Consider the following 26,572-nt stretch of genomic DNA (forward strand, 5'->3'; position numbering starts at 1 on the left):
CCCTGCCCTGAATATTTCTTTTGGGTGACTTATACAGACTTGTACTGAGGGTGGTGGGGCAGGGGGCACAAAATAAATAAATAAATAGAATAGAATAGACTTACTAACTTACAGCGCGAGTCCTCCTTCCTCGGGAGTCTTCTGGAAGCTCAAGAAGCAGGAAACTGCACTACCCAATCCTGGCGCTGCTCTCACAGCATGAGAATAGCACCAGGATTGGATGGAGCAGGCTCTCTCAGCGCTCCTAAGAGCACTAGAGACCTGCGCTTTCTCTAACCCAGCTAAGACAGCTGGGTTAGAGAACTTTAGAATGCTCACTCATGTCTGGTTGGCCGTCCCGAGACGCCAAAGAGACATGCGCATTTTAAAGCTCACAGCTCCCTGCTGCTGCCACTCAGCAGCACTGGCCTCGCCCGTCCTGACAGTTTAGGACAGGTTGCTGAAAAATGAAATGGTAATACATAAACGTATTACTATTATATTTTTCAGCTCTGGAGCTTATGGGGCGACGCTCCTCCCTTTAAATGGAGAAGCCTCCCCTGCCTGCAGTTCCTGGTGAATAGGCCTCGGCAAAATATTTTTTGTTTTGTACAATAATATGTTATGTTATGTTATGTTATGTTATGGTAATTTGTAAAGCGCGAGATTACCAAGTAGGTGTCCTGGCGCTGTCCACAACTCCGAGATTTTAAGCTAAGTTAGTTATTAAAAAGCCAGGTTTTCAAAGATTTCCTAAAATGTAGTAGGTTCTCCATGCGTCTCAGGTGGAGAGGCAGTTCGTTCCAAAGCCTGGCTGCCCCATAGGAAAAACTACGTCCTCCCCAGCGTGCTTTTTTTATGACTGTGGCCGTAATAAAACCAGCTTCAGCAGAACGAAGACGCCGGGCAGGCACATATCTTGAGAGTCGTTTAGTGAGGTATTCAGCGCCTTCTCCATTCAAGGCCCTGAATACCAAACACAGAGATTTAAACTGGATTCTGCTTTTTATAGGTAGCCAATGTAGGTCGCGAATGGCCTTGGATATAGGGGAAAATTTCGGGATACCAGTAAGCAGTCTAGCAGCCGCATTCTGCAATAGCTGTAATCTGTGCAGCAAGTTATCCTGTATATTCAGATACAGACTATTGCAGTAATCGAGCCTGGGGGTTGTCGACTCTCATAAGGAAGCAAAAACAGGATCTTTTTCAACATTCTTAGAATAAAACCTGTTTTGGAAGCTACAGCCTTAATCTGTAATGTCATGGTGAGTTTGTCGTCCAGCACCATCCCGAGATTTTTTACTTTATTTACCGGGCTGGGAAGGATCCCCAGTTCTTGGGGCCACCATAACGGGGTCCAGAAACTAGGGTTATTCCCAAACAGCATTACCACGGTTTTATTCGAGTTTAACCTGAGGCAATTGCTAGCCATCCAATGGGCCACCTCTGACATACAGTCCTGGAAATTATGGTCTATCCCCACTTCACGTCCCGGGTGTAGAGACACAACGATCTGCGTGTCGTCCGCATACGAGGTGACACTAAACCCATAGCCTCTGATGATGGGGGCGAGGGAGGCTACATATACGTTGAACAAAGTGGGACTTAGTGAGGACCCCTGCGGGACCCCCCAAGGCAGAGAAAAAGGGCGGGACGAGAAATTTCCTAAGGCTACAGTTTGACTTCGCTCGGAGAGGAAGGAGTTCAGTAGATCCCATGCTTTTAACTGAATTCCCCCTTTCCTCAAACGGTCCATCAACAGTCTGTGGTGGACCGTGTCAAACGCCGCCGATAGATCCAGAAGGATCAAGGCTGCTCTGCCACCTTGGTCCACCGCTGACCTGATTTGTTCTGTGGCTGTGATCAGAGCGGATTCAGTGCTATGCCCCTCCCTAAATCCATGCTGGGAAGCATCCAACAGCGCGGATTTCTTTACAAAGGCAGTGAGTTGAAGATTCATTGCCCTCTCCACTAGCTTGGCCGGAAGGGGGAGACGAGAGATTGGTCTAAAGTTGTTAGGATCCGACTGATCCAAGCTGGGTTTTTTCAACAGAGGAAGAATAGAGGCTTCCTTCCAAACTCTGGGAAAGGTTCCTTCCTGAAACATGCCATTGAAGATAGGCGTTAAGTGGCTGGCTATGGGCACTGACGCCATTTTGATGATCCTCACTGGACATGGGTCCAGAGGGGACCCCGAGTTGGCTTTAGCCAGAAGGTTCAGAGTGTCTTGTAGGGTAAGAGGACTAAAAGCCTCCAGGATAACCGGTGACATGACCCCCTCATCGGTCCTTTGCGCGGACTCCTGCTCTAACCTTATTGAGTCGCTAAGACTAGTGAAAATGTTGTTGACTTTGGTAGAAAAGAACGTGGCAATTCTTTCGCAGAGTTCTGAGCTGGACGAGACGGGGGTCCTTGCCACTGTGGTTAACTTGGTAATGGTGGAAAACAACTCTTTCGAGGAGTTTTTTGCGGCTAAAATCTGGGCCGCGAAATACTTCTGTTTCGCTTCTCGTAGCATGCATTTGTAGGTTGCTAAGCTGGCCAGATATAGCTTTCTTTCCTTATCAGAGTAGTCCTACCTCCAGTTCCGCTCCAATCTCTTAGATGTGCACTTTTGCCCTTTGAGCTCGCTTGAATACCAGGGGGCTGAGGGCACAGGTCTTTTAAAAGCGACTTGCCTGGGGGGAGCGATATCCGCACAGGCCTGCGTCAGCCATTTAGTGTAGGCCAAAGCAGCCTCGTCCACGTTACTGGAAATAGGTATGGAAACAGTTGTCAGGGCCATGGACAGAGTCTCTGAATCCACCCTGTTCCAGGCTCTGACTCCTTTCAGATCAGCGTGATGTTGCCCATTGGCTGTGTGGGGTGATGGACTAAGATCAAAGCAGACACCCGCGTGATCCGACCAGGCCAGCGGTAACAGGGATGAGAAAGAAAGTTCGGGGGTGTTGGAAAAGACCCCATCGAGCGTATGTCCTGCAAGATGCGAAGGGCCTGTTACTTGCTGTACCAGTTCAGCTGTTTCCATAAAGTTTAGGAGGCGGGCCGTGTCTGGCTCATCGGCCAACTCAAGATAAAAATTAAAGTCCCCTAGTATAGTGTAAGAGTTCCCCAATAGTGCATCCTCTAAAATGGCTCCTAGCGTGGGAAAAAACAAATGTTTGGCCCCGGGAGGTCTATAAATGAGGGTACCTTTAAATGAAAAATGATTAGTTAATCTAAGATTGAATTAGTTAATCTAAGATATAAGAAGATAATAAAGCAGCTGTGGTTTAAATAATTTCGCATCTGTGCTCTCTTGAAACATGGAAAGCAAATTTCACACAAAAATGCCATGAAAAATTACATTTCATGATTAGTTCTTTGTTCCTGAGAGTTTTTTGAACCACATCAAGCAAACACCCATGAAAAGTGAAACCATAAAGTTTTATGACACAAAGCTAACTGTGAGTTGTTCTGCTCATGAAATTTCCCTGCAGCTAGATTTAGCGTCATTTGCATCTTAGCAGAATGTTCTGCCGACCTTTACTTTAAAAGCATTTGTTACTTGTACTTACACTGGGAGCTTGTGGCCTGTTAAAAAGCATACAATTCTGGCATTTATGCTTGTACCTCGGGCAGTGTCATCTTATCGCCCGTTTTGAGTTAATTAAAGCTAGCTTAATGCCCCAAAACAGTAAACTATGATAAACTTTAAGAAATTGACCAACACAAAAACAGCTGCTATATGTCTTTCTTGGGTCGAGGCTGAGATGGAGAAATTGACAGAAATCATGGATAGAAAGAGATCTTCCCTTGGGGCCCCCCTTAAAACTGGGGACCCTGGCCAATTTCCCACTTTGCCTATACCTTAAAAAGCCTCTGACTGCCGGTACTTACGCAAACACATGTTGCTGGTGAACAGGTGCAGAATAGCGTTGCATTCTTCCAGAAGGTTCCCACTTCCTTCACACGTGCACCAGATTGAGATGTCCAGACTGGAATTGCTGATGTAATTTGGTGTCAGTGTCGTACCTTCCATGGAAAAAACAGAAAGAATAGAAGAATCTGAGACTTTAGTCTGTGAGTGACTTTGTGTGTTGCATTCACTGAGAAACGAAACCATTTCTAGTTCAAAGACACTGACATACGCATGTTAAATGTAAATTAGTTATTCACACGTCTACTGGAATTCTGTGATTTTGTGGTTATGGGACAGGAATATCCCCTTTCATGAAGTACACACTTGCTCCCCTGCCTTGAATGCCCGGCTGCAAGTATCTGGTATCCCGGTTTGTGATTTTGGCTCTAGCCTCACACTAATCTAGTGTGTGTTCAGTGGCCGAGGCCTGTCTCTTGACATGAGTGAGGTCCTGGACCTGTCCTGTGACCTGAAGAGGGACACCAAGTGTGCCTTCATATATTTTAATGGACTCTTGTCCCTGCCATTGGTACAGCATGTTGAGCGGTAGTGGCAGCTTACCATGTTGTTAATTCTCAGCATGATCAGGGCTTTTGATCCGCATCACTGGAATGGAGGCCTACGCCGGTTTAAAGTTCTGCTTCTAAGCGATTACCTTGATTCCAGCATTACCATCCGAAGTGTAGTTGTGCATGTTGGTGTATGTGTCCTGGGTGGTACATGCATTGTGCGCATGAGTAATGGAGGCCTTTGAATTACATTTTGGAAGCCCCTGCCCTGTTCCTGTCCACAAGATGGAGGTTAGGTTTTTCCATACAGCGGCAGTGTATTGTTCACATTCCTGAAGATGGAGGGAGGAGACCTAGACACTGAAGCATTGACAGAGGAGACAAGTCTCCTTTAGAAATTCAATTAGACCTTTTGCTGAGAGGAGCTGCTGGTTAGGCGTTCTGTAGCAATGCCATTTGGTAGATGGTGGGGGAGAAGGGAGGGACTGCAGTCAGGGTTGTTAAGCTGAAATGGACCTCGTATGGTGAGGCCAGCCTTTTGTCTCTCCTCTAATAACTGTTCAGTGTGGCTGTTGATATCAAGGTGCACATACCCCACAACTCTGTATACTTCTGTTGTGGGTTCTCCAAGCAAGAGACTATCCTGCAGTGAGAAGCATCATTCTCCACAAAGGCTGTATCTAGAGAACTACTTGACAAAAGAGGGTCCTTATTCAAACAAAATATAGAGAGGGCAATACCAGGGGGAAAAAACACAAAAGGAACCAAAATGCCAAATGCCACTACATTGATTGGGTATAACTCCACACTAATGGTGGGGGATAACTCAACTACCTTAATTAAAAAACATAAAACCAAAATCAGACATTCTCAAAGATGTATTTAATAATCCTATTTTTAAATATAGTATTTGCTTTATACTTTCCTTCAAGTATATGTATACATCAAAATATTTTGTGTCAAGAATGCCAACTGTATCCAAATTACATTCAAAGGGAGATGAAGTTACAAATCTACAAATACACACAATTATTCCATCCAGGCTAAAATTTCACCCTCATACTGACATCTGCCAAACATCAGCCATACCCACACATACACACCTCAACACATTAAAAACATAACATAATGTCAAGCTGGGTAATAAACCCAATGTCTCTCTTAGAGTTTGCTGGTTACAAAACAATGTCTAGTGATACGCTAACTATATCATTTTGAATACAATTCTTCATAGGAGATCAGAGGTACTAATACATTCAAATATCCTCTATATTTGTTGGACCTGTCTTTCAATCCAGGTAGTAAATATGCGCCGACTCGTGTTTCGGTGAAGCCATAATGTAAGCAACCTTCTTCAGCGTGCTAGACGAAATATATAAAGGATATGGCAGCAACCATATAAGTCAATGAGGGAAGAGAGGCCTGTCGCACAGGTAGGAAAATGGTACAATAAGTGGAGGGCCAAGGTCCTCCTTGTAGAGTAAGTATTAACGAGAACGAAGTAGGCTCGAACCAAGGAGTCAAGCGTGCAGGCAAGTCCTCTCTAAGGGGGAACTCCCAGCACCCAAATCCGCAAGACTGCTTAAAGATAAGTTCCCCAGGGAGCAGAGGAACAAAAGAATAGAACTTTGCATCCTCAGGGTCTTCCAGTGGGTTGTGTTATGGTGAAGGGCCCAAGTCGTAAATACTTCTTACATGTAGGGGCCAATCTGCAGGTCGTGGAATGTTCGAGATAGCGTCTGTCCTAACCAAAGAGCAGAGAAACCATCTGGAACTATAGCTAGAGAACAGGCTGGAAAGAACACTTGAAAGAAGCACCGCCCAAACCGGTTCTGAAAGTGCAGACAGTGAATCCACATCTCAGGACTCCTTTTACTGTATACAAGTGGGAGACACTGACCCACTTGTTTTGCCAGTTTCAATTTCTCTTTGAAGAAGATAGGAAGTGTTCCACTTACTCAGAGGACTGCTGTGCAACCAGAGCTTGTGTCTGCCTGATTGCCAGCTTCCCAAACTTGTTGCGCTGCACTCAGTGGTCGAAGTGGGCCGGATCGGCAGGGTACGGCGTGCCCCTACTTCTTTAATTCTATAGATTCCGTTCCCCTATTTTTTTTTCTTTTGAACATGCATCCCTGGATGTCAGAAATATCCAAGACCTGCAGAGAGGGCTCGGCATTAGTGGTAGTTCGGGCACGGGCAGGAGCAGGAGCAGAGAAGAATTATTTGCAAAGCCAATAGCTCAAACTTTCAGTAATGCGAGACTTATTGCATTGCAAATGCTTTACCTTTGGTATAATCGCAGCACCCGTTCTTTACTTTTAATGTTATAAGTAAAGCGCGGGTGCCGCGATTATACCAAAAGTAAAGAAATAGATGTTTTTCTATTCCTTTACTTTTGGTATAATCGTGGCACCCGCGCTTTACTTATAACATTAAAAGTAAAGCGCGGGTGCCGCGATAATACCAAATGTAAAGAAATAGAAAAAAAATCTATTTCTTTACCTTTGGTATAATCGCGGCACCTGCGCTTTACTTTTAATGTTATAAGTAAAGCGTGGGTGCTGCGATTATACCAAAAGTAAAGAAATAGATGTTTTTTCTATTCCTTTACTTTTGGTATAATCGCGGCACCCGTGCTTTACTTATAACATTAAAAGTAAAGCGCCGGTGCCGCGATTATACCAAAAGTAAAGAAATAGGAAAAAATATCTATTTCTTTACCTTTGGTATAATCGCAGCACCCGCGCTTTACTTTTAATGTTATAAGTAAAGCGCAGGTGCTGCGATTAAAGCAAAAGTAAAGAAATAGATGTTTTTTTCTATTTCTTTACCTTTGGTATAATCGCGGCACCCGCGCTTTACTTATAACATCAAAAGTAAAGCATGGGTGCCGCGCTTATACCAAAAGTAAAGAAAAACAAGTGGCGCGTGCATCACGCCTGCGTCTGGGCACGATCATAGCTCCTCCTACGGCCTATTGGTGTCTATTAGGCGCTTGGTGCGTGTAATAGACACCAATAGGCCATGGGAGGAGCTATGCGCGTGCCTCGGGTCAATTGCGTGCAGTCTTTTAGAATAAGACGCACGCAAAGGCCAATGGGGGAGCTGAAAAGGAAACGCACATGCACAAGCGTGTGCGATTTCTAGGTCAGCTAGATTTCCCCGTTTTTCACCTACTAAAGGTCTTGCGACCTGCGCGAGCACTGCTGAGCCGTGCAACACAGGTCGCGAGACCTAAAAAGGTTTCTGTCTCTTGCTTCCTGCACAGACAAGACAAGGACAGTGTCCGCTTCTGCTCTGCTGCTGGCAGCTGCCCCCTCTCTTTCTTACTCTTATTCCCTCTTTTTCGTCTAGCTCCTCCTCACTTAACGAAAACTGTGACTCAAGAAATGGTTCTCACCCTCTCTGTTTTCCTGTCGTTCATTTGTTCCCTCGTGAAATGGATGCAAAAAAGAAAACCACTTTTGATGGAAATGCCGTTTTTTACATTTTTCTATTCCAAAGTGCAGCCTCGGAAATAAAAAGGTTCAAAATATGAAAAATAAATAACTAAATAAAGCAAGATAGAGTGTTCTTAAAGTGGCCAGATTGATTTATTCACACCCAAACACATTAGCATCACTTGACAGAGTTTGCCACTGAAGCACTCACTACTTTTGTTTTCTTGTCTTTCTTTGAACAGCACTGTTTCCCCCAAACCTGGAGGTACTGCAATGCCTGGTTGATGGGTGAATTGGAAAACAAAATGTGTACGGCGGCTTTGTGTTCACGAATTTGGTATTTTTAAACCATACTGCTAACGTTTTGTAAGCATATAAGCAGTGGGCATTTAAACGGGTCCCTTCTGAGCCCTGTAGTCATGACCTTAACTTTTCAGGCAAAAATACTCGTTGATTTCTGAATAATGACTTTAAAGCGTTAAGTTCACCAGTTCCTGCTTACATTTCACATGCTTTATTTAATCTTTCATTCCCTATGAGTGTTTGCTTTTTCCAGGGTGGTGTTACTTTTTCTTTTAGACAGCATATTGCTCTTACCTAGTGCGTAATTTGAATTTAGTCACATCCAGTTGTTTATAGCAGGTCAAATTGGATTGTAGTTGAAGGCAGTGTGAATTTCTCTCAGTGGGGCAGTATGGTGTTCAGTGAGGGAGCAGATGTAGCACTGTGGTCAGAGCTGCCGAATTTAGAACTGGGGAACCAGATTCAGCCTTCATGAACTGTCCCCCAGACCTTTCTCCCGAGGGAGCACATTCCCATGATAGACCTTAGAAGGCCCCGCAAAACTGGAGAAGCCCTGGTGTCTTAGCACCAGCAGTTGGACCCTAGCAGTGGCAAACGTGGGTTCACCTTGAAGGCTTGCCCACCACAATCCATACTGCAGTTCACCTCCAGTCTTGCGGGCAGGCGAACGAAGTAGAAGACCCTAGAGCAACAGTGACTCTGTCACTGAGGTCACAGGACCCCTGAGGAGAGCTGGCTCTAGGGGGGTGCGACCTGTGTGAGAGCAACGGGCGCTAACTTTGAGTGGGGGTGTCGTATATTATGGTTTTAAAAGCAATTGCTGCCTCCTTCCTGGCCTCTGCAATTTTCGGCAATAATGAAAATGTCATGATCACTCCGGTGAACAAACTTCACCTAGAGCGAGATCGGAGTTTTGTCTAGTGGAAGTTTTGACTCATGGAAAGATAGCACAGGGGGTTAATGTGCCTGCTGCAAGGAAAATGTACCATGCCCATCACAAAGTGCACATAATGTAAATAGGTCAGTGGGTTACTGCCTTTGTCAGTGAGATCCTTTTGTTACTTGCAGTTTATAAATTGAAATCCTAACAAAGAACAGTGAGCTATTAACTTTTTTCTTAGAGCTGCCTACAAACTGCAAGGTATAAACTAGAGCGTTATGTTTTTTTCCCTAAGCCTTTGATTATACTAATGTTGCAAAAAATGTTCATTTGGATAAAAATCAATTATGATTATTAAAGAGAACCCCCAACCATGGCATTAAGTTTTAAAATCTGAGTTTGTGTTTCTCCAGATCAATCACTATTAAACTTTACTGCCTACTAGTATGGTTGTCATGTGACTCCTACACCTTGTAGTCCTTTGTCTTATGTAACATTTCCTATACAGTGATTTACACACGTAAAATTGATTGTCTCTGTGTATGTTGCTGTCGACAGAAACTCCATGGCTTGGAAACAAATGGCTTCTGCTTCCACTTTTAAGCATATTTGGGACATTCTGTGATTAGAAACATTTCCCACTTTGTGAATTTATTTTAATGTCAATAACTCATATTAATCGTTAAATAATCATGTGTATCCATCCATTGGTTGAATTAAATATCATAATAAGCTGTAAGTGGTCAGTGAAATGCCAAACAAATACTAAAGATTGGGATGTTTTGCGCATCCTGGCCACACCTTTAACTCCACCCACTGATCCAATACTCAGGTTATTCCCGCCCTCTGATTCTCCGCCCACAGTTCCCCTACTTTGTTTCCCCACTTCGACCACTGGCTGCACTGCATTGTATTAGAGAGCAGGATAACACCATATTTACTAAGATTGATTCTACTACTCTCTTTTCAAGTGCTGGAGCACAATTTGACTGACTTGCACCATCTTTGAACAATAGTGCAAGCACACTGGAGCACATGCAAGTTGGGAAAACTTTGGGAAAAATGAAAGGTTTCCCGTACTCAGCGCCTGCCTCAAGGAGACACATTTTCAGGAGCAAAGCTCTGTCTACAAATGTTAGTAGAAAGGGTTTTGCATCAAGAATCGTGGATGGTAGCTGGGGAACACCCATGTACCACCCAGGAGATGCCACCTTGAAGCTATTTGCACAAACCAACACATAGCACTAATTTGAGTTATTTTTAGTCAACTTTCCGGTGCAAATTAAGTTGTGTTTTATTTTTGGAGACTTTGCACCAGATCAAAGTGACAGCTCAGGTCTGGCTGAAAAACCCCCGTTTATTGGGGAAATAACAATCTGTTACACTCAACTTTATCTAGGTCACCCTATTGCTCTCAAGTTTTGCTGTCCTATTGGCCAGAAGGAAACAATACTACTGTCAGGTTATATGTGATTAAATGTATCCTCCCCCAATGACCACTAGATCAGCTCTTTAATGGAGTGTGATATCAGCAGCTGGGGCAGAGCTGGAGGGTGACTTCATCAAAGCCAGATGTGGAGAGTGACATCATTATGAGGGACAGGCATGGTCTCCTCTTTAGTTGGTCTCTGGGCAGAGTTGGGCTCCAAGAGAGTTGACTGGCACACCAGAAAGCTGGAGCGTACTTTCTGTAAGCCTTGGCACAGACACCCGGAGAATGAGATCATCACCAGGGCCAGAATGTAAATGGCATCAGCAGCCAGAATTATGTGAGCTGCAGTGGTTTGGCCGATGGAGTTCACCAGACAGGTCTGACACATGCTGTCCGGTCTGCTTTTCAGAAAAGCCTCTCAGAGCAGGTAGTCTGGGAACACTGAGGGTCTCGCTAAAGTGTCCGTGAATTATGCTTATTGATAGGAATTTTCTCAAGGTCATCCTCATTTACCATCAACAATCAATTATTGATTTCCAAAAAGTGAAGGTTAGGGGTGGGTTTTTTAGTAACGTCAGGAAGAATGGCACTCGGGCTATTGCGTGTACTGTCTATGGACCTGTATCGGGACGGTGCTGCCAGGTCGGGGGAATAACCCGATAACCCCCAGGAATGTGTGAATCACAGGATCCACACTGTAAAAGTAAGCACAGTCCTGTGCACACGTGATGAGGATATTATAATGTTGACATCTGTTTCAAAGTGTAATGTAAAAGCAGTGGTCGACACCAGTATAAGTTCGCAAAGGTTCATTATATATAGCAGCAACACCTGTGTTGATCAGAACAAAACCAGCCGACACGTGTTTCGTCACTAGGAAAGGTCCCCTGACTCATCAGGGCTGAAATGCGGGTGACTAAGAAGTAGAACAGGCCCCAAAGGACCGGTGATAATTCCAACCCAGTCGGGATCGTGCAGAAGACTCAGAGTGCTGTGGATAATGGTACTGGAAAGCGCACCGCGTTGGGAATGCGGTACGGGAGGAGGAATTATGGCCGCAGGCTGAGATATAGCCGAGCGGTGCGAGCAAAATCGGCAAGCCGGGGCGGGTGCGCTGAGGCGACGGATTGGATGATAATGCCTAGGGTTCCAAAGTGTAAACATCCAGTGTCTGGCTTCGTGGTGGGATTCAAGACGCCGGGTTGGCGGTGGGCTAAGCGTGGTTTGGGAGCCCAGAAGCGGGAAAAGTTAATCGTACACGCGGAGTGCGCGTGCCGAGTAGCGGAAGCGCCTGTGTACTCTGGTGGTCGGAGCCGGAAGACACTGGAGCAGTGTACCTACAAAATCGGCAAGCCGGGGCGGGTGCGCAGAGGCGACAGATTGGATGATAATGCCTAGGGTTCCAAAGTGTAAACATCCAGTGTCTGGCTTCGCGGCGGGGTTCAAGACGCCAGGTTGGCAGTGGGCTAAGCGTGGTTTGGGAGCCCAGAAGCAGGAAAAGTTAATCGTACATGCGGAGTGTGCGTGCCGAGTAGCGGAAGTGCCTGTGTACTCTGGTGGTCGGAGCCGGAAGACACTGGAGCCGTGTACCTACAAAATCGGCAAGCCGGGGCGGGTGCACCGAGGTGACGGATTGGATGATAATGCCTAGGGTTCCAAAGTGTAAACATCCAGTGTCTGGCTTCGTGGCGTGGTTCAAGACGCCGGGATGGCGGTGGGCGATTTTGCTCGCACCGCTCGGCTATACCTCAGCCTGCGGCCATAATTCCTCCTCCCGTACCGCATTCCCTATGCGGTGTGCTTTCCAGTACCATTATCCACAGCACTCTGAGTCTTCTACACGCCCCGACCGGGTTGGAATTATCACCAGTCCCTTGGGGCTAGTTCTACTTCTTAGTCACCCGCATTTAAACCCTGATGAGTCACGGGACCTTTCCTAGTGACGAAACGTGTGTCGGCTGGTTTTGTTCTGATCAACACAGTTGTTGCTGCTATATATAAAGAACCTTTGCGAACTAATACTGGTGTCGACCACTGGCTTTACATAACGCTCTGAAACAGAGGCCAACATTATAATATCCTCATCACGTGTACCCAGGACAGTGCTTACAATTATTGATTTCCCTTTGGAGTTTTGGATAACTGCTAGAAAGAGTTTTGATGAGAAATACAAACATGATCTTGCCATGTACATGGCAATCCATTTCACATTGAGGCCCTCATTGCAAGCCAGACAGCGGCATTCCCTCAAGTGGGCTGGGTTTTCCATACTTGTTTTATCTGGGTGTGGGAGAACCAGGACCACATTTTCTGTGTAGTAATTCTGTACAGCAAAATCGCATGAGACTTTCGCTGCAGCAGCAGCAGCCATGCTTCATTCCCCCATTTTTTATAATAAGGGGAGCATACAATGTTTTCCCTGCCAGAAAACACCCACCCCTACCTGTCCCTACTCTTCTCAGCCCCTACTTTTTCTCCTACCCGGCACAGAGATCCATGCATACATTTACCATCTGCTCAAACCAAGTGTTAAATGTACCTCACAGAATTGAGAATTGTGTGTAGTTACATGACCGTAACAATATGTCCCAAACAGCAATTCCCCATAGGGTTTAACTTGTAATTGCACAGGACTAGGCTGGATTAACTGTATGATAATGGTAAATTACATACAATTTTACAGTGCCCCAGCTCGTAATGAAGGGCTTAGCAGCACGCTATCAAATTTAGGTTTTTATTATAGTGTTTCATACCGCATATTACCAGTGCTTTAAAATAGATGCCCCTATTGCTTAATTTAATAGTACTCAGTTTACCGACTGCAGAAGGATGGAAGGCTGCGTCTGCTTAATTGGATGCTAACTCCTGCTATTCTGATCACTGTAGATGTCAGCATTTGTGCTAACTCACCGAGCCCTCTTCGCTGCATAGGGCTGATAAAGGATTTGGAGGGCCTGTTATAAACATCCTTCGTGATCAACAGAGACCATGGCCATTGTTTCACACCTGGATCAAGACCTTAGTTTCTTTTACTTCCAGGGACGATGCCCAAACTCCTTTAGTGGGGTAATTCATTCAAGGGGACTTAAATGACAGGTTATCCGCCTTTGTTGACAGTCGTCCAAGGTCCCTCACTCTCTTAAGTAAGGTCTAGTGGTGTACTGCGTTAAAGGTGGATGGTCGGTCCAGTAGAAGAAATGCAGCAATACAGCTCATGTCCTTGGTGGTCTTGAGATCGTGCCAGGCGGTGATCAAGGATGACTCTGTGCCTCCGCAAGGACAGAATCCTGTTTAATGATCAGAGAGTCTGTGGTTTTCCTAGACGTAGGCAAAGACCAGGGAGAAGACTGAGCTTTCGAGAAGTTGACTCAAGAAGGATATGATGGGCATAGTTTAAAACTGGGTGGAGGTTTTGTTTCTTTGAGATTAGTTTGACTGGGAGCTCCTGAGGCCACTGAGATACCTCAGATGATGATGGCTCCTTCAGGATTGTTCCTAGGTGGAGAAGAAGATATTGATAAATACTGGTGAGGGGGCAGGAATCTGTCAGGAAGCCAACTGCGCCACCGGCCTTGTTGAGTTCTGTGAGACTGTTAGTAATGACTGGGCTGTAGTAGAAGAGTCTTGGGTGTTGGCTGGAATGTTAGATCTTAGGTGGAGATAGATTTCGTCATGGGACTTGGTCTAAAGTAGGTTTTCAGTGTTTTGGCCCCAGAGCTGAAGTGGGCTGCTGTGCATCAGGGCGGTCAGTTAGTATTTAGTGGATGATCTTTGTGGACAAGCATTTTAGTCCACAATTCAGAAGTTATTTTGTGCATGTTTTTGCTTTGTAGATCACTTTAAGGTGAGACTGGGTAGGATGGATAGATGAGAATGTCTCACTTGTCGAGTTCCAAAGGTCAAGGAGTGATGGGTATGGTATAAGAATAGCATTGTGTGAGAAAGTGGCTCTGTATATACTGTTCCCAAATAGGTACAGTGTGTACAGAGTCCACAGTCCCCAGAGGTTTGACAGAGGTTAAAGTTAGATATAACCTTACTCTCTAAAGTGGTAGCTTGGTCGAGCAGTAAGGCAGTATCAGAGGACAGTGTAAAGCATTTGTTGTACACACTCAGTCAGCAAATGGTCTCACACACTCAAGAACTGAACTCTAGGCCAATGGTTTATATAAAAGATATATGTTTGTTTTATTTTAGAACCAACAATTGTTATTAAAATATACTTTCTCAGAATGAGATGCTTTAGATATATACTTTTGCAATATGCAATTGACTTTTGTAGGTAATAGTTACAGGTTGTTGCAAGAGGCAACACAATTTCAAACACAATAGTACATTGAGCTCAATGGGAGTTTTAAGTTATTTGCAATAGATTACTTTAAGGATTACTTTTCTAACTCCAGGACTGGATCCTAGATTCAGTCCTGGGACAGTTCTTGGAAACAAGTGAGTAAAGTCGACTTAGTTACTGTTGTGATTTTTAGGCAATATTTTGCTATTTTAAAAGTTGACACTTGGAAGAAATTTCATAGAAAACAGTCAATGATTCCCTATGGGAGAAAATTCAAGTTACAGGTATAGTATGTTCTCGTTACTTTTGTAATCCAGTACTGGGCTCCTAGGCTCAGTACTGGGAACTCTATCTAAAACAGGTAAGCCATTACGGTTTCACAATTTTAAAGAATATTCTATTTTAAAGAATATTTGTAGTTTGAAGTTTGTAGTTTGCAAAAATCGACACTTAGAAGAAATTTCACAGAAAAACAGTCAATGATTTCCTATGGAAGAAAATTGGGTTAATGGTAAGTACGGTTGTGAGTACGTTTCAGGGTCAGTGCTGGGCACCAAGATCCAGCACTGGGATCTCTCCTAATAGCAGGTGAGTATTTTTGTTTTCGTTACTCGGTTGATTTTAGGGTGAATATTTTGAGTTTTAGAAACTCCACACTTAGAAGAAATTTCAGAAGAAACCAGTCAATGTTACCCTATGGAGGAAAATTGGGTAATCGGCTGTTGGGTAAGTACTCGACATGGCAGAGTTAAGGTTCTGGGCACAGACTCAGGGGTCTCCCAGGGTCAGGTAAGTACAGTTGTTACACCCTCAGCGGCAAAGGGGCAGCCGGGTGCAGAGTGAGTTAGGCCCAATGTTATCCTATGGGAGGCAGGGGGGCCTTGGTTGGTGGCTGCTGACTAGCAGGCCACGCCGCTGTGGGAGCTGGGCTCCTGGTCACTTGCTCAGGGCAAATGGGGAAGTAGGTAGGAGTAGAGGTTACACTGCCAGGGCCACTCTGACGGCTGGGTGCAAGGTGCTTTTGAGCCATCGGGCGCTCAATGGATTTCAATGGGAAAGCTTCAGGATGAACAAAGGCTGCAAGCTCGGGGACGAAGATTCTTCAGGTGCCACCACCACTTCGAGAGGTAAGTTGGGTAGTTGGAGGATAGGTAGGTACCCAGGAGTTGGGCACAGGGGGCCGCAGGGCGCCGGGTGCAGGGGTGCCTTTTGATGTCGGGAAATCTTACCCTCTGTTGATCGCGGTTGGGGGGGGGGGGTACCTGGTTCTGAGGCTGCAGTCGTCGTCAGGAGCATCGAGGTGAGTCCTTGGGTGCCGGATTCGGGGTCACAGTCACCGGGGGGATGTCCTCGGGGTCTTTGTTCACTCCGGAACAGGCCAGGCTTGGCGGGTGCAGAGAGTGCAGGGTTCGCGGTTCTGGGCTGATGCCAGGGGTTAGAACTTGCTTTGAGCAGAGCCACTGCTCATGGGAGTCCCAGATGCTCAGTCACAAGGTAGCCAGGTCCTCTGGGGTTTGTGAGGTTGCTGGCCACAAGAGGTGCCGGGATGTAGCAGGAGCAGGTTCGAGGGTCGACAGGCCGGTAGGGCTGGGGCCAAAGCAGTTAGTGTCTTCATCTTCTTAGTAGCTGCACGGCAGGTCTTCTTTTTTCTTACTCTTCTTTGATTTTTCGTAATCTGGAATCTGGAGAAGGAAGGTTCAGGGTGCCTCTAAATACTAGATTTAGGGGCGTTACAGGTAGGTAAAGGGCAGGGACCAATGGGTCCCTGCCCAGGGCTGAGTACACCCCCTATCCTGCCACTCTCCTGTGGGAGGGGGGCAGTAGCCTAGTCCTGATTGGGCAGGGTCTCCCATCTTCAAGATGGCGTGCGTCCGGAGATGTGCTTCACCTCGCCTCCCCCACCTGAGGGGTGGGGTTGGCAGGCTGGCACATCCACTGTCCTTATTTGGGGTTTCCGGCCAGTCTTCCCGCCAGAGTGGGGGTTAGAACCGGAGGGGGCCAGTTTGTTGGGTACAGCAAGTGGCCTGGAGAAGCTCACAGAGGCGGCATGCCTTCGAAGCTTCCCCCTGTCCATCCTGGGGGAGGAGACCTAGCACCTCGCCCAGGATGTGCATTGTTGCAGGCCCAGGAGAGCGGGGGCTCTCCACCCAGGGGTCCAGCAACATGTCTGCTGTGTGGCAGCCTAGGCAGCCTCCCAGACCAGACGTGGATTGTAGGTTAGGTTTCAGGGGGCATCTCTAAGATGCCCTCTGTAGTGCTTTGTACATTAAATCCCACACTGGCATCAGTGCGGGTTTAATGTACTGAGAAGTTTGATACCAAACTTCTCAGTCTTCAGTGTTGCCATTATGGTGCTGTGGAGTTCGTGTTTGATGAGCTCTCAGCACCATGTACTCTTAAATGGCAGCACTGCACTTACAGTGCCCAGGAATGGACCTGGGTACTGTAGGGGCACAGGGCTCATGCTCCTGTGCCCACACCACTGGCATAGGGCACCCAGCTAGAGGGGTGGCTGATGTATGCCAGGGCAGTGTAGGTTGTGGGCATGGCACACAGGGATGTGTGCCATGTCGATTCTTTGTTTTGTCTTGTACACAGACACTCAGCCTGCAAGGGCAGTGTGTTTGTGTTAGGGTACAGGGCCTCTAAGGGTGGCACAATAAATGATGCAGCCCTTAGAGGCCTTCCCTGGTCACAAGGCCCCGGGTACCTAGGGTACCATTTACCAGGGGCTGACATGTGGCCTGGGTTTGCCAATTTGGGTTTGAGGTTTTTAGTGGAGGAACATAGGCCCTGGGCACCTGATTGGCAGGAGTCCAGGGCACACTCAATCAAAGTACATTCAGCAATTCAGCAAAAAGTGGGGGCATACCATGCAAGAAAGATGGCACTTTCTCACACATAGTCAGAATACTGTTTGCAAAACTATTGCCCCTTTGGAGTTAATAATAGAAAATCGACACCTCATGCAATATTTTTGTAAACAATATTTAGGACACAATATTTTCAGACAATATTTTTGTAAACAATATTCTGACAGACAACTGATTTGAGGGGGTTGTGATCAAGGGATGAGGGGGGAGGACAGTGGTGGGTGTGTTAAGAGAGGTGGAAAAAATAGGAATGGGGAGGGAGATAAGAAGGAAAGGGGCAAGTGTGCTGGAGAAAGATAAGTTAGCATTGACGGTTGTTTCATGGTCCTCAGAGGGTGAGGAATGGTGTCAAGGAATGGTGGGGGGTCTCCGTTTCATGTGTCATGTTTCACAAGATGGAGCATGCATTGTGTGGGGAAAAGATGGGCCAGGTTGGAGAAAAGAGAATTGAAGGTAGAAATCAAAAAGAGCAAGGTAAGTATGAGGAGGATATGGGGTGATATAAGTTTAAGAGATGGCTTCTGGAATGTGTAGGGCAAGAAGTGGGAGCGAAGGGTTTCGAAGAGAGAACAGAGGTAGTGGGTGAAGAGATTGGTTGGCAGGATGAAGCGGGAAAGGATTAGATAGGGAGATATGGACAGAGATAAAAGGGACAGCTAGTGGGGATAAAGAGGAGAGAAAATCAAAGTGTAAGTTGCATGGGGAAGCAGGTATAGTGGAGACAGTGAGGAGATCGAAGCAGGTGGGAGGAACAGAGGTTGGAAAGAGGTTTTTCTAGGAGTAAAGATTGTATTCTTGAGTGGTGCAGTTTTTAAAAATCCCAACAGAAAATTGTAAATTTACAGAAAGGAATATGCTACTTACCAGTATGCATCTGTTCTTGGCATGTAGAGCTGCAGATCTACACACTGTGCATAGATCACCATCTGGTGTTGGGCCCGGATGTTACAGTTGTTTTTCTCTTGGAAAGTGTTTGGAAGTCACGAAGTATGTGACTCCTCCTTTGGATCATATTGCGCATGGGCTTCGGCTCAATCCTCAGATAGTTTTTCGCCAGCAGGGAAATGATGGAGCTTTGTAAGAAACAGGAAAGATGCCCATGTGTGCTGTATCTAAATAAGATAAAACTGGAACAGATAAAGGTAGCCGGGGAGGCGGGTGGGCGTGTGTAGATCCGCAGCTATACATGCCAAGAACAGATGCATCCTGGTAAGTAGCATATTCCGTTCGAGGCATATGAGCTGCAGATTACACACTGTGCATAGATTGTGTAGCAGTACCCCCTCTTAGCGGCGACCACCAGTATCTGTTGCAGTTGTTTGAAACAGTCTTTTGAGGACAGCCTGGCCCACACTAGCTTGTTGCTTAGTTTGCACATCTACACAATAGTGTTTAGTGAATGTGTGCGGTGTAGACCATGTAGCTGCTTTGCAGATATCATCTAAGGGGATGTTTCCTAAAAATGCCATGAAAGCCCCTATCTTACGTGTAGACTGGTCTTTAGGGGGAACAGATAGCGTTCATTTTGCTTTGTGGTAGCAAATCTGTATGCATTTAACAATCCACCTTGCTATCCCAGATTTGGAGATGGGATTGCCTTTGTGTGGTGGTGAGAAAGACACAAATAATTGTTTGGTCTTGCGAAAAGGTTGTTCTCTCGATGTAGTACAGTAAAGCTCTTTTGACGTCTAGGGTGTGCAGAGCTCTTTCTGCAATGGTTTGTGGCTGCGAGAAGAGTACGGGCAGTTCCACAGATTGATTGAGGTGAAAGGGAGAAATGACTTTAGGAAGGAATTTTGGATTAGTGCGGAGAACAACCGTATTATGATGCATTTGCAGAAAAGGTTCTTGAATGGTGAGTGCTTGTATCTCACTGGCCCTTCTGAGGGAAGTAATGGCTACAAGGAAAGCTGTTTTCCATGTTAAAAATTGAAGCTCGCATTTATGTAGCGGTTCGAATGGAGGCCCCATTAGTCTTGTGAGAACGATGTTTAGGTTCCACACCGGTGAGGGTGGCACTCTAGGGGGAATTATTCTTTTGAGGCCTTCCATGAAGGCTCTTATGGCAGGTACTCTAAAGAGGGATAGATGCTGTCTATTTTGTAGATACGCTGCTATGGCAGCAAGGTGTAGTCTAATAGACGTGTAGGCTAGATTGCATCTTTGTAGGTGTAGTAAGTAGCCTATGATGTGTTGGATAGACACATCCAAGGGATTGATATTATTGTTGTGACAATCAATCACGAATATTTTCCACTTGGCTGCGTAGCAAGCTCTAGTGGTAGGACGTCTAGCTTGTTTAATGACATTCATACAGTCAGGGGGAAGATTAAGGTAGCCAAATTCTAGGATTTCAGGAGCCATATCGCAAGGTTTAGCTGAGCTGGGTCCGGGTGTCTGATCTCTCCATGGTTCTGGGTTAAGAGGCGTGGAGAGAGGTGTAATTTTTGGTGCGGAACTACGGAGAGTTCTAGCAATGTGGTGTAACACGGTTGTCTGGCCCAAGTTGGAGCAACTAGGATGAGAGTTCGGGAGTGTTGCTGTAGTTTGTGCACCACTAATGGAATGAGTGGGAGAGGCGGAAAAGCATACGCAAATTTGCCTGACCAGTTCATCCTTATCGCATTACCTTTGGACAATGGGTGTGGCTATCTGGCGGCGAAGCTTGGGCATTTGGCGTTTTTGTGGGTGGCGAAGAGGTCTCTCTGAGGTTGCCCCCACGTTTGAAAGAATGGTTCAAGAACTTGTGGATGAAGTTCCCACTTGTGGATTTGTTGAGTTTGACGGCTCAACAGATCTGCAATGGTGTTTTGGACTCCTGGGACATGTTGTGCTAGGAGAAAAATGTTTTGAGGTAAGGCCCACCTCCATATGGTCTGTGCTAGCTGAGAGAGCTGCAGAGAGTGTGTGCCGCCCTGTTTTTGGATGTAGTTCATTGCTGTCATGTTGTCTGTGGGGACTAAGACAGCTTTGCCTGAGACGTGTGTTTGAAAGGTTTTCAGGGCTAGAAATATGGCCAGTAACTCGAGATGGTTGATGTGGAGTAACTTTTGTTGAGGTGTCCACCTGCCCTGCATGGTGTGATGTAGTAGATGAGCTCCCCAGCCAGAGAGCGATGCGTCCGCTGTTAGAACTATGTGAGGAACCGGCTCTAGGAACGGTCGCCCTTTGGAAAGGTTTTTGGTGGTCCACCACTGCAGAGAGCGATGGGCAAGACCGTCTACCAACACCAGATCTGTTAGCTGACCTTGAGCCTGGTTCCATTGGCGTGCTAGGCACTCTTGGAGAGGACGCATCTGGAGTCTTGCATGAGGTACTATGAATATGCAAGAGGCCATCAACCCTATAAATTGCATAAACACTCGGGCTGGAAGTGAGTGTTGAGGTTGAAATTTGGCGCAAAGAGCTTGTATGCTTGATATCCGGGCAGGGCTGGGGTAGGCTAACGCTTTTGAGGTGTCTATGGTGGCCCGAGGTATTGTTGTATGTGGGAGCGATGCAGATGGGACTTGGCGTAGTTTACTGTGAAGCCCAGGTCGTGAAGTAGTTGGATCGTGGCGTCAGTGTGTTGTACACACTGGTTGTATGAGCTGGCTTTTATAAGCCAGTCGTCTAGATATGGGAAGACGTGGATGTGTTTTCTTCTCAGGTGTGCTGCCACTACTGCTAGGCACTTGGTAAACACTCTTGGGGCTGTGGTGACTCCGAAGGGGAGTACTTTGAATTGGTAGTGTTGACCGTCCACTACGAATCTGAGAAACTTACTGTGAGCGGTGTGAACGGGAATGTGGAAATAGGCGTCCTTGAGGTCTATAGTGGTTAGGAAGTCATTTTGGGAGAGCAGAGGAAGCACCTGCTGGAGTGTGACCATGTGAAAATGGTCTAAGTGTATGAATAGGTTTAGGGGTCTGAGGTCCAGAATGGGCCTGAGAGAGCCGTCCTTTTTTGGTATGAGAAAATATAGGGAGTAAACTCCCTTGTTTTGTTGGTGGGCAGGAACTAGTTCTATTGCATCTTTTTGTAGGAGGGAGATTACCTCCTGCTTTAGAAGTGACAAATGTTCGTGTGACATTGGGCGCTGGTTGGGTGGAATGGTTGGGGGGTAGATGTTAGCTCTAGACAGTAGCCTGATTGGATTATTTGTTGTACCCAGCTGTCTGAGGTGATGGTAGCCCAGACAGGAAGGAAATTGTGGAGTCTGCCCCCGACTGGAGTGGAATAGTCTGGGGGAAGTGGAGGGAAGTCACTGGGTGGGGGTGGAGGAAGAGCGGGAGGTGTTCGTTTTGCCTCTGCCTTTGTTCTTGTTACCTCTGTAACTGCCTCTTTGATAACCCCTAGTGAAGGTGGATTGGGTAGGGGATTTGTAGGAAGTGGAGGCGCTGTCGGAGGAGTAGCCTCTGGTGTTGCTTCTAAAAGATGAACGGCGAAAGGAGCGCCTGGGAGCTTGCGACTGCAAGGCTCCCATAGATTTTGCCGTGTCTGTGTCCTTCTTCATTTTTTCCAGGGCTATATCGACATTAGGACCAAACAGATGTTTCTCATCAAAGGGGTGTTTGAGGATGGAGCTTTGAACCCCAGGTTTGGAACCTGAGATGCGTAGCCAAGCATGCCTACGCAGAAAGGTGCTGGTATTAATTGCCCTGGAGGCGGTGTTGCATGATTGTCTCCAGCTCATCATAATGTGCCCTGTCATATCTGGCTAGGAGCACTTGGGTGTTAGCGATACGCCAGATGTTGGCCGCCTGGGTTGCCGTCCGTTTGCCAGAGGCGTCTAGGAGTTTAGACTCCTTATCTGGCGGTGGTGCCTCACCTGATGCCTGAGAATTGGCACGTTTCCTCGCATTGGAGACTACCAGGGAGTCTAGTGGTGCGGGGCCTTTAATGTAGGGTGGGTCTGTTGGGGCGGCTTTATATTTTTTCTCAATACGTGGGTTAATGACCCTGGACCTAACTGGGTCTTTAAAAACCTCTGGTGCGTGCTTAATAACTCCCTTAAGCATCGGCAGGATTGAGGTAGACCTGTGTGCAGTGTCGAACGTATCTAAGAGGAAGACCTCCTCTACGGGGTCTGTGTGGAGATCAACCCCGTGGTAGTGGACAGTCCTATGGAGTAATTGGTTAAAGCCCATGGTGTCCTCTGGGGGGGAGGGTCTAGAAGGGTAAAGCTCGTCCTGCGGGACGTTAGGGACGTCTGAGATGTTGTAGTCGTCCCATGGGTCTGGGGAGCCTGTAGGAGTAGGGTCCCCTGTTGGTTGGTTGTCCACCCCATCCCCTGTGTCGTAGATTATGTCATCATCATCATCATCCTCATCTGGAGATGGTGTGGGAGAATGATGAGGTGGGGGAGGAGGAGGAGGTGAAGGAATCCTCAAAGGGGAGGTGGCAAAGTCTCTCCTTTTTGGTGGTGGAGCTGGTGCAGGCTTGTCCAGTGGTCTTTTTCTGGTGCTAAGCGACAAATTACCAGTCTTTGGATCTTTTACGAGGGTTTTTGGGTAAGGATCGGGTCGAAACAGTTCGTCTGTAAGGGGCAGATCCTTCGGTGCCGATGGTGTCGGAGCCGTGGGTTTTTTCGGCGCCGATTCGGCACTGGTTCTTGGTTTCAAACCATGAAGTTTAGCAGTGTCTTTTGACTTCCTCGGTTCTGAGGTGGCTTTCGGCTTCGAGGTTTGGGAGGCGAGGCTTTTCGGCTTCATGCTCGGCACCGAGGGTGTTATCGGTGCCGAGGAGCTGGTGCCAGTCTTTGGCGCCGAGAGCTTCGGTGTCAAGCTCGGCGCTGCGTGGAAAGGAGCGTTTTCTTTTTCGGTGTCGGTGCCGATGAGGTTTTTTCGGCACCGAGGGTAGGCTGGCTAGGCTGGGCTTCTTAACCGGGCCTGGAAGCGGGGTATGGGAAGCAGTCTTTTGGTGCATACCTAGGCCTGAAGGCGTGACCGAAGCCTTTTTCAATGGTGTGGAGGGGGGTTTAGGGTTGGGGTCGACGATTGTACTCATGCCCCTCTGTGCCGGAGTAATATCGTCAACGTCAGAGTCGTCAGCTTCGGAGGCGCTGACGAGGCCTTCTTCGGTGTGCTGTTGTTCCGGGACATCGACGCCTTCTTCGAAGATGTCGTCGGGGATCGAAGTCGACGAGTGAGCCATTGTTCTCCTTGCTCGTCGGTCCCGGATCGTCTTCTTCGATCGGAAGGAGGCACAAGCTGGACAGTCCCTTGCCTCGTGTTCTGGGGAGAGGCAGAGGTTGCACACCACATGGAGATCGGTGTGGGGAGACTTCGACCCACATCGAGGACACTTCTTAAATGGAGTCCTTTCCATCAGCCAGGACGGGAGCCCAGGTAGGCCCGAAGGCCTTCGTCGACGACCGGAATTGAAGATTTAGATTGTTGAGAGTAGCGTCGAGTGTTGGAGAACGCGATCGAGACAATATCGTCGAAGGAGGGAGGATTGCGCGCCGAACAGGAAAACTGGAAAGGTTCCGAACTGGAGCGCGAAGAACACATCCGAGCCCGATGGCGGAAAAAAACTATCTGAGGATGGAGCCGAAGCCCATGCGCAATATGATCAAAAGAAGGAGTCACATACCTCGTGACTAACAAAGACTTTCCAAGAGAAAAACAACTGCAACATTCGGGCCCAACACCAGATGACGATCTATGCACAGTGTGTAATCTGCAGCTGATATGCCTCGAACATAAATTGTTTCTGATCGCACACTAAGGAAAGCACTGTCACAGATAAAGACACATGAATTCAAGATATGTTACAGCAGCCTTCTTTTTTAGATCTTTTATGTCAGTTCAATGGAGTGGTAAACTGCACTGATACAGAGCAGCAATAATGACCAATCAGGATTCAGTAATGTTTTGCACTAGTACTTACTAACATTTTGTATTACCAGGCTAATACTTTTCTGGCGATGCCAGCATGTAAAAGAGGCCAAAAATGGGTTAGTGAACGATCTTGATCAAATAAAATAAATGTCACCAGTGCACATTAGCAGCTGTAGTGATATTAGCTGTCCACATCATGTTAGCGTTTTATTGAGAGTGGCAAGTGTCATCACCTGCTTGTGGGTGGTGCCAACGTTTTGCAGTTTTAGGTGTTGGACAAACTTAAATCTGGTGAAATTTACATTGAGTTATTACCACATATTGGGTAATACCACCTAACCATATGCAGATGCAATCATTTGTGGTGAAAATTCTTACTCTGCTGAATTTCGGAGATAAAAGCACTACCCGAAAATGTATTACAATTAAGTCAAAGGTGAGGTTTCTGAGATTTAGGAGAAGTGCAACCTGCTGCATACATGACTTGTCTTCCGCAGGTCTGACTGCACCCATCATTGTGTCTCCACCACCGTCCCTTTCTACTGGTTCTGTGTCCTGTGCATCTGCTGCACTTGTAGCTTTTCCGCTTGCTGCACTCGCTCTGTGGTAAGTGATTCACTGTTTCTTTAATGTTAGAATGTATTTGCATGGAATCCTGTATATGTCATACTCTGTTCAACCCTGGCTCTGGCAGTTGCATCTGTGGTTCTCTGCTGTGCAGTTGCCTCCCCCGTGGGCTCGCTGCCTTCTTGCTTTTATTGGAATAAAGGATACTTGGAAAAGGAGACATCTCTGCGAGTTTCAGTGTCCAACCCCACCACATTTTGGTACCAGGAGTGGGGTTGGTCTCGCATTCTGCATCCCACGCTACACAATGCGCTTACAAGAGCCCACCGGTTTTCCTGCTGTACCATATCAAGCTCTGTAATTTGTGCTGGTGATTTTGAGGCATTCTGCAGAGGTGGGTCATTTTATTTTTCTAATTGTTGCTGCCTGGGATCTTCTTTGCTTTGCTGCCATTGGTCGCCCGCGTGGGCCATTGTGTTAAACTATACAAGTCCATGCTACTGCGCTCGCACCTATCTCTATTCTTCATTGTGAATCCTCTGCGGTGTTTGAGTTCCATCTCTTGCCTGCTCGCTCGTCTTAATCACGGAATGTCATCACAAGGGGAGACGGGCGTCGCAAAGGACATTGGGAGGCGTCTTGACGTCACACGCACGGTGGCCATCTTAGATAAGTCGGAAAAGAGATTTTCTATCGACTTCAACTATACTTTCATTTGGATGCGACGCTGAGATCGGTGATTCGCACACCTTCTGCATTGGCTTCATTGTTCTTCTTAACTACGTTTTAAGTGTGTGACACCTTCATTCATCGGTGATTCGCACACCATTCATTTAATATTTTTATTTTAGGGTGTTTTACTTCCTTGTGTGGAATCTTCACGGTTATTCACACATATCACCTCTTTCTCCAAATTAATAGAACGCATTCCTTAAGATCTTTTCCCAGACTTATTTTATTAATTTTAAAGGTAACTGTTTTTATTTACTCTTTTGCTACTTTTACTTGTCTACCTACATTTCAACATGGCCAGCAGTCAAGGTGTCATTCAACCTGCACCTTTCTTGCAGAAACCAGGCAAACCTGATTTAAAAAGGTCAGAGTGGCTAGGGGATTTCAAAAATTATCTCACCGCCATTGATGCTAATTGTTACTCTGCTTCAAGGAAATGAGCTTTACTTGTCAATCATCTGGGAGTGGCTGGGCGCAGAGTTTTTGACAATCTTCCACGTTTTCCTGCTCCCACATCTGAGGATACCTTATGGAATGTCTTTATTGAAGGTAAAGAACGCATGGGGAAGCAATACTCTGATACCTCAAGTGTTCTTTTAGAGAGGTTTAATTTTGATATGTGTAAGCAATCTTGTGAAGAATCTGTGGAAGATTATGTGGTGACGTTAAGAGTGTTGGCTGAAAAATGCGAATTTGGTCCTAATGTTGATACTTATATTAGGGATCAATTTGTTTTTTATTGTTACTCTAAAAAGATCCAAGAGTGTCTTCTAACTTCCCGCAATCCCACTTTAGCTGAAACAATTGATATTGCCAAAAGCATCGAAAGATCAATTGTTAC

At 46.4% G+C, this 26,572-nt stretch overlaps 1 protein-coding gene across 1 annotated transcript in view; it reads right to left on the reverse strand.

The window, feature by feature from the left end:
• The window catches only part of GFRA3 (GDNF family receptor alpha 3), a 141,377-nt gene that overhangs the window by 19,737 nt on the left and 95,068 nt on the right, over window positions 1-26,572 (reverse strand). The window contains exon 6 of the mRNA XM_085618380.1: window positions 3,859-3,993. Within this exon, the coding sequence (XP_085474506.1) occupies window positions 3,859-3,993 (135 nt within the window). The remainder of the gene's footprint in view (window positions 1-3,858; window positions 3,994-26,572) is intronic.

This window comes from Triturus cristatus, chromosome 7 (genome assembly GCF_964204655.1).
Source record: "Triturus cristatus chromosome 7, aTriCri1.1, whole genome shotgun sequence".
Taxonomy (NCBI): domain Eukaryota; kingdom Metazoa; phylum Chordata; class Amphibia; order Caudata; family Salamandridae; genus Triturus; species Triturus cristatus.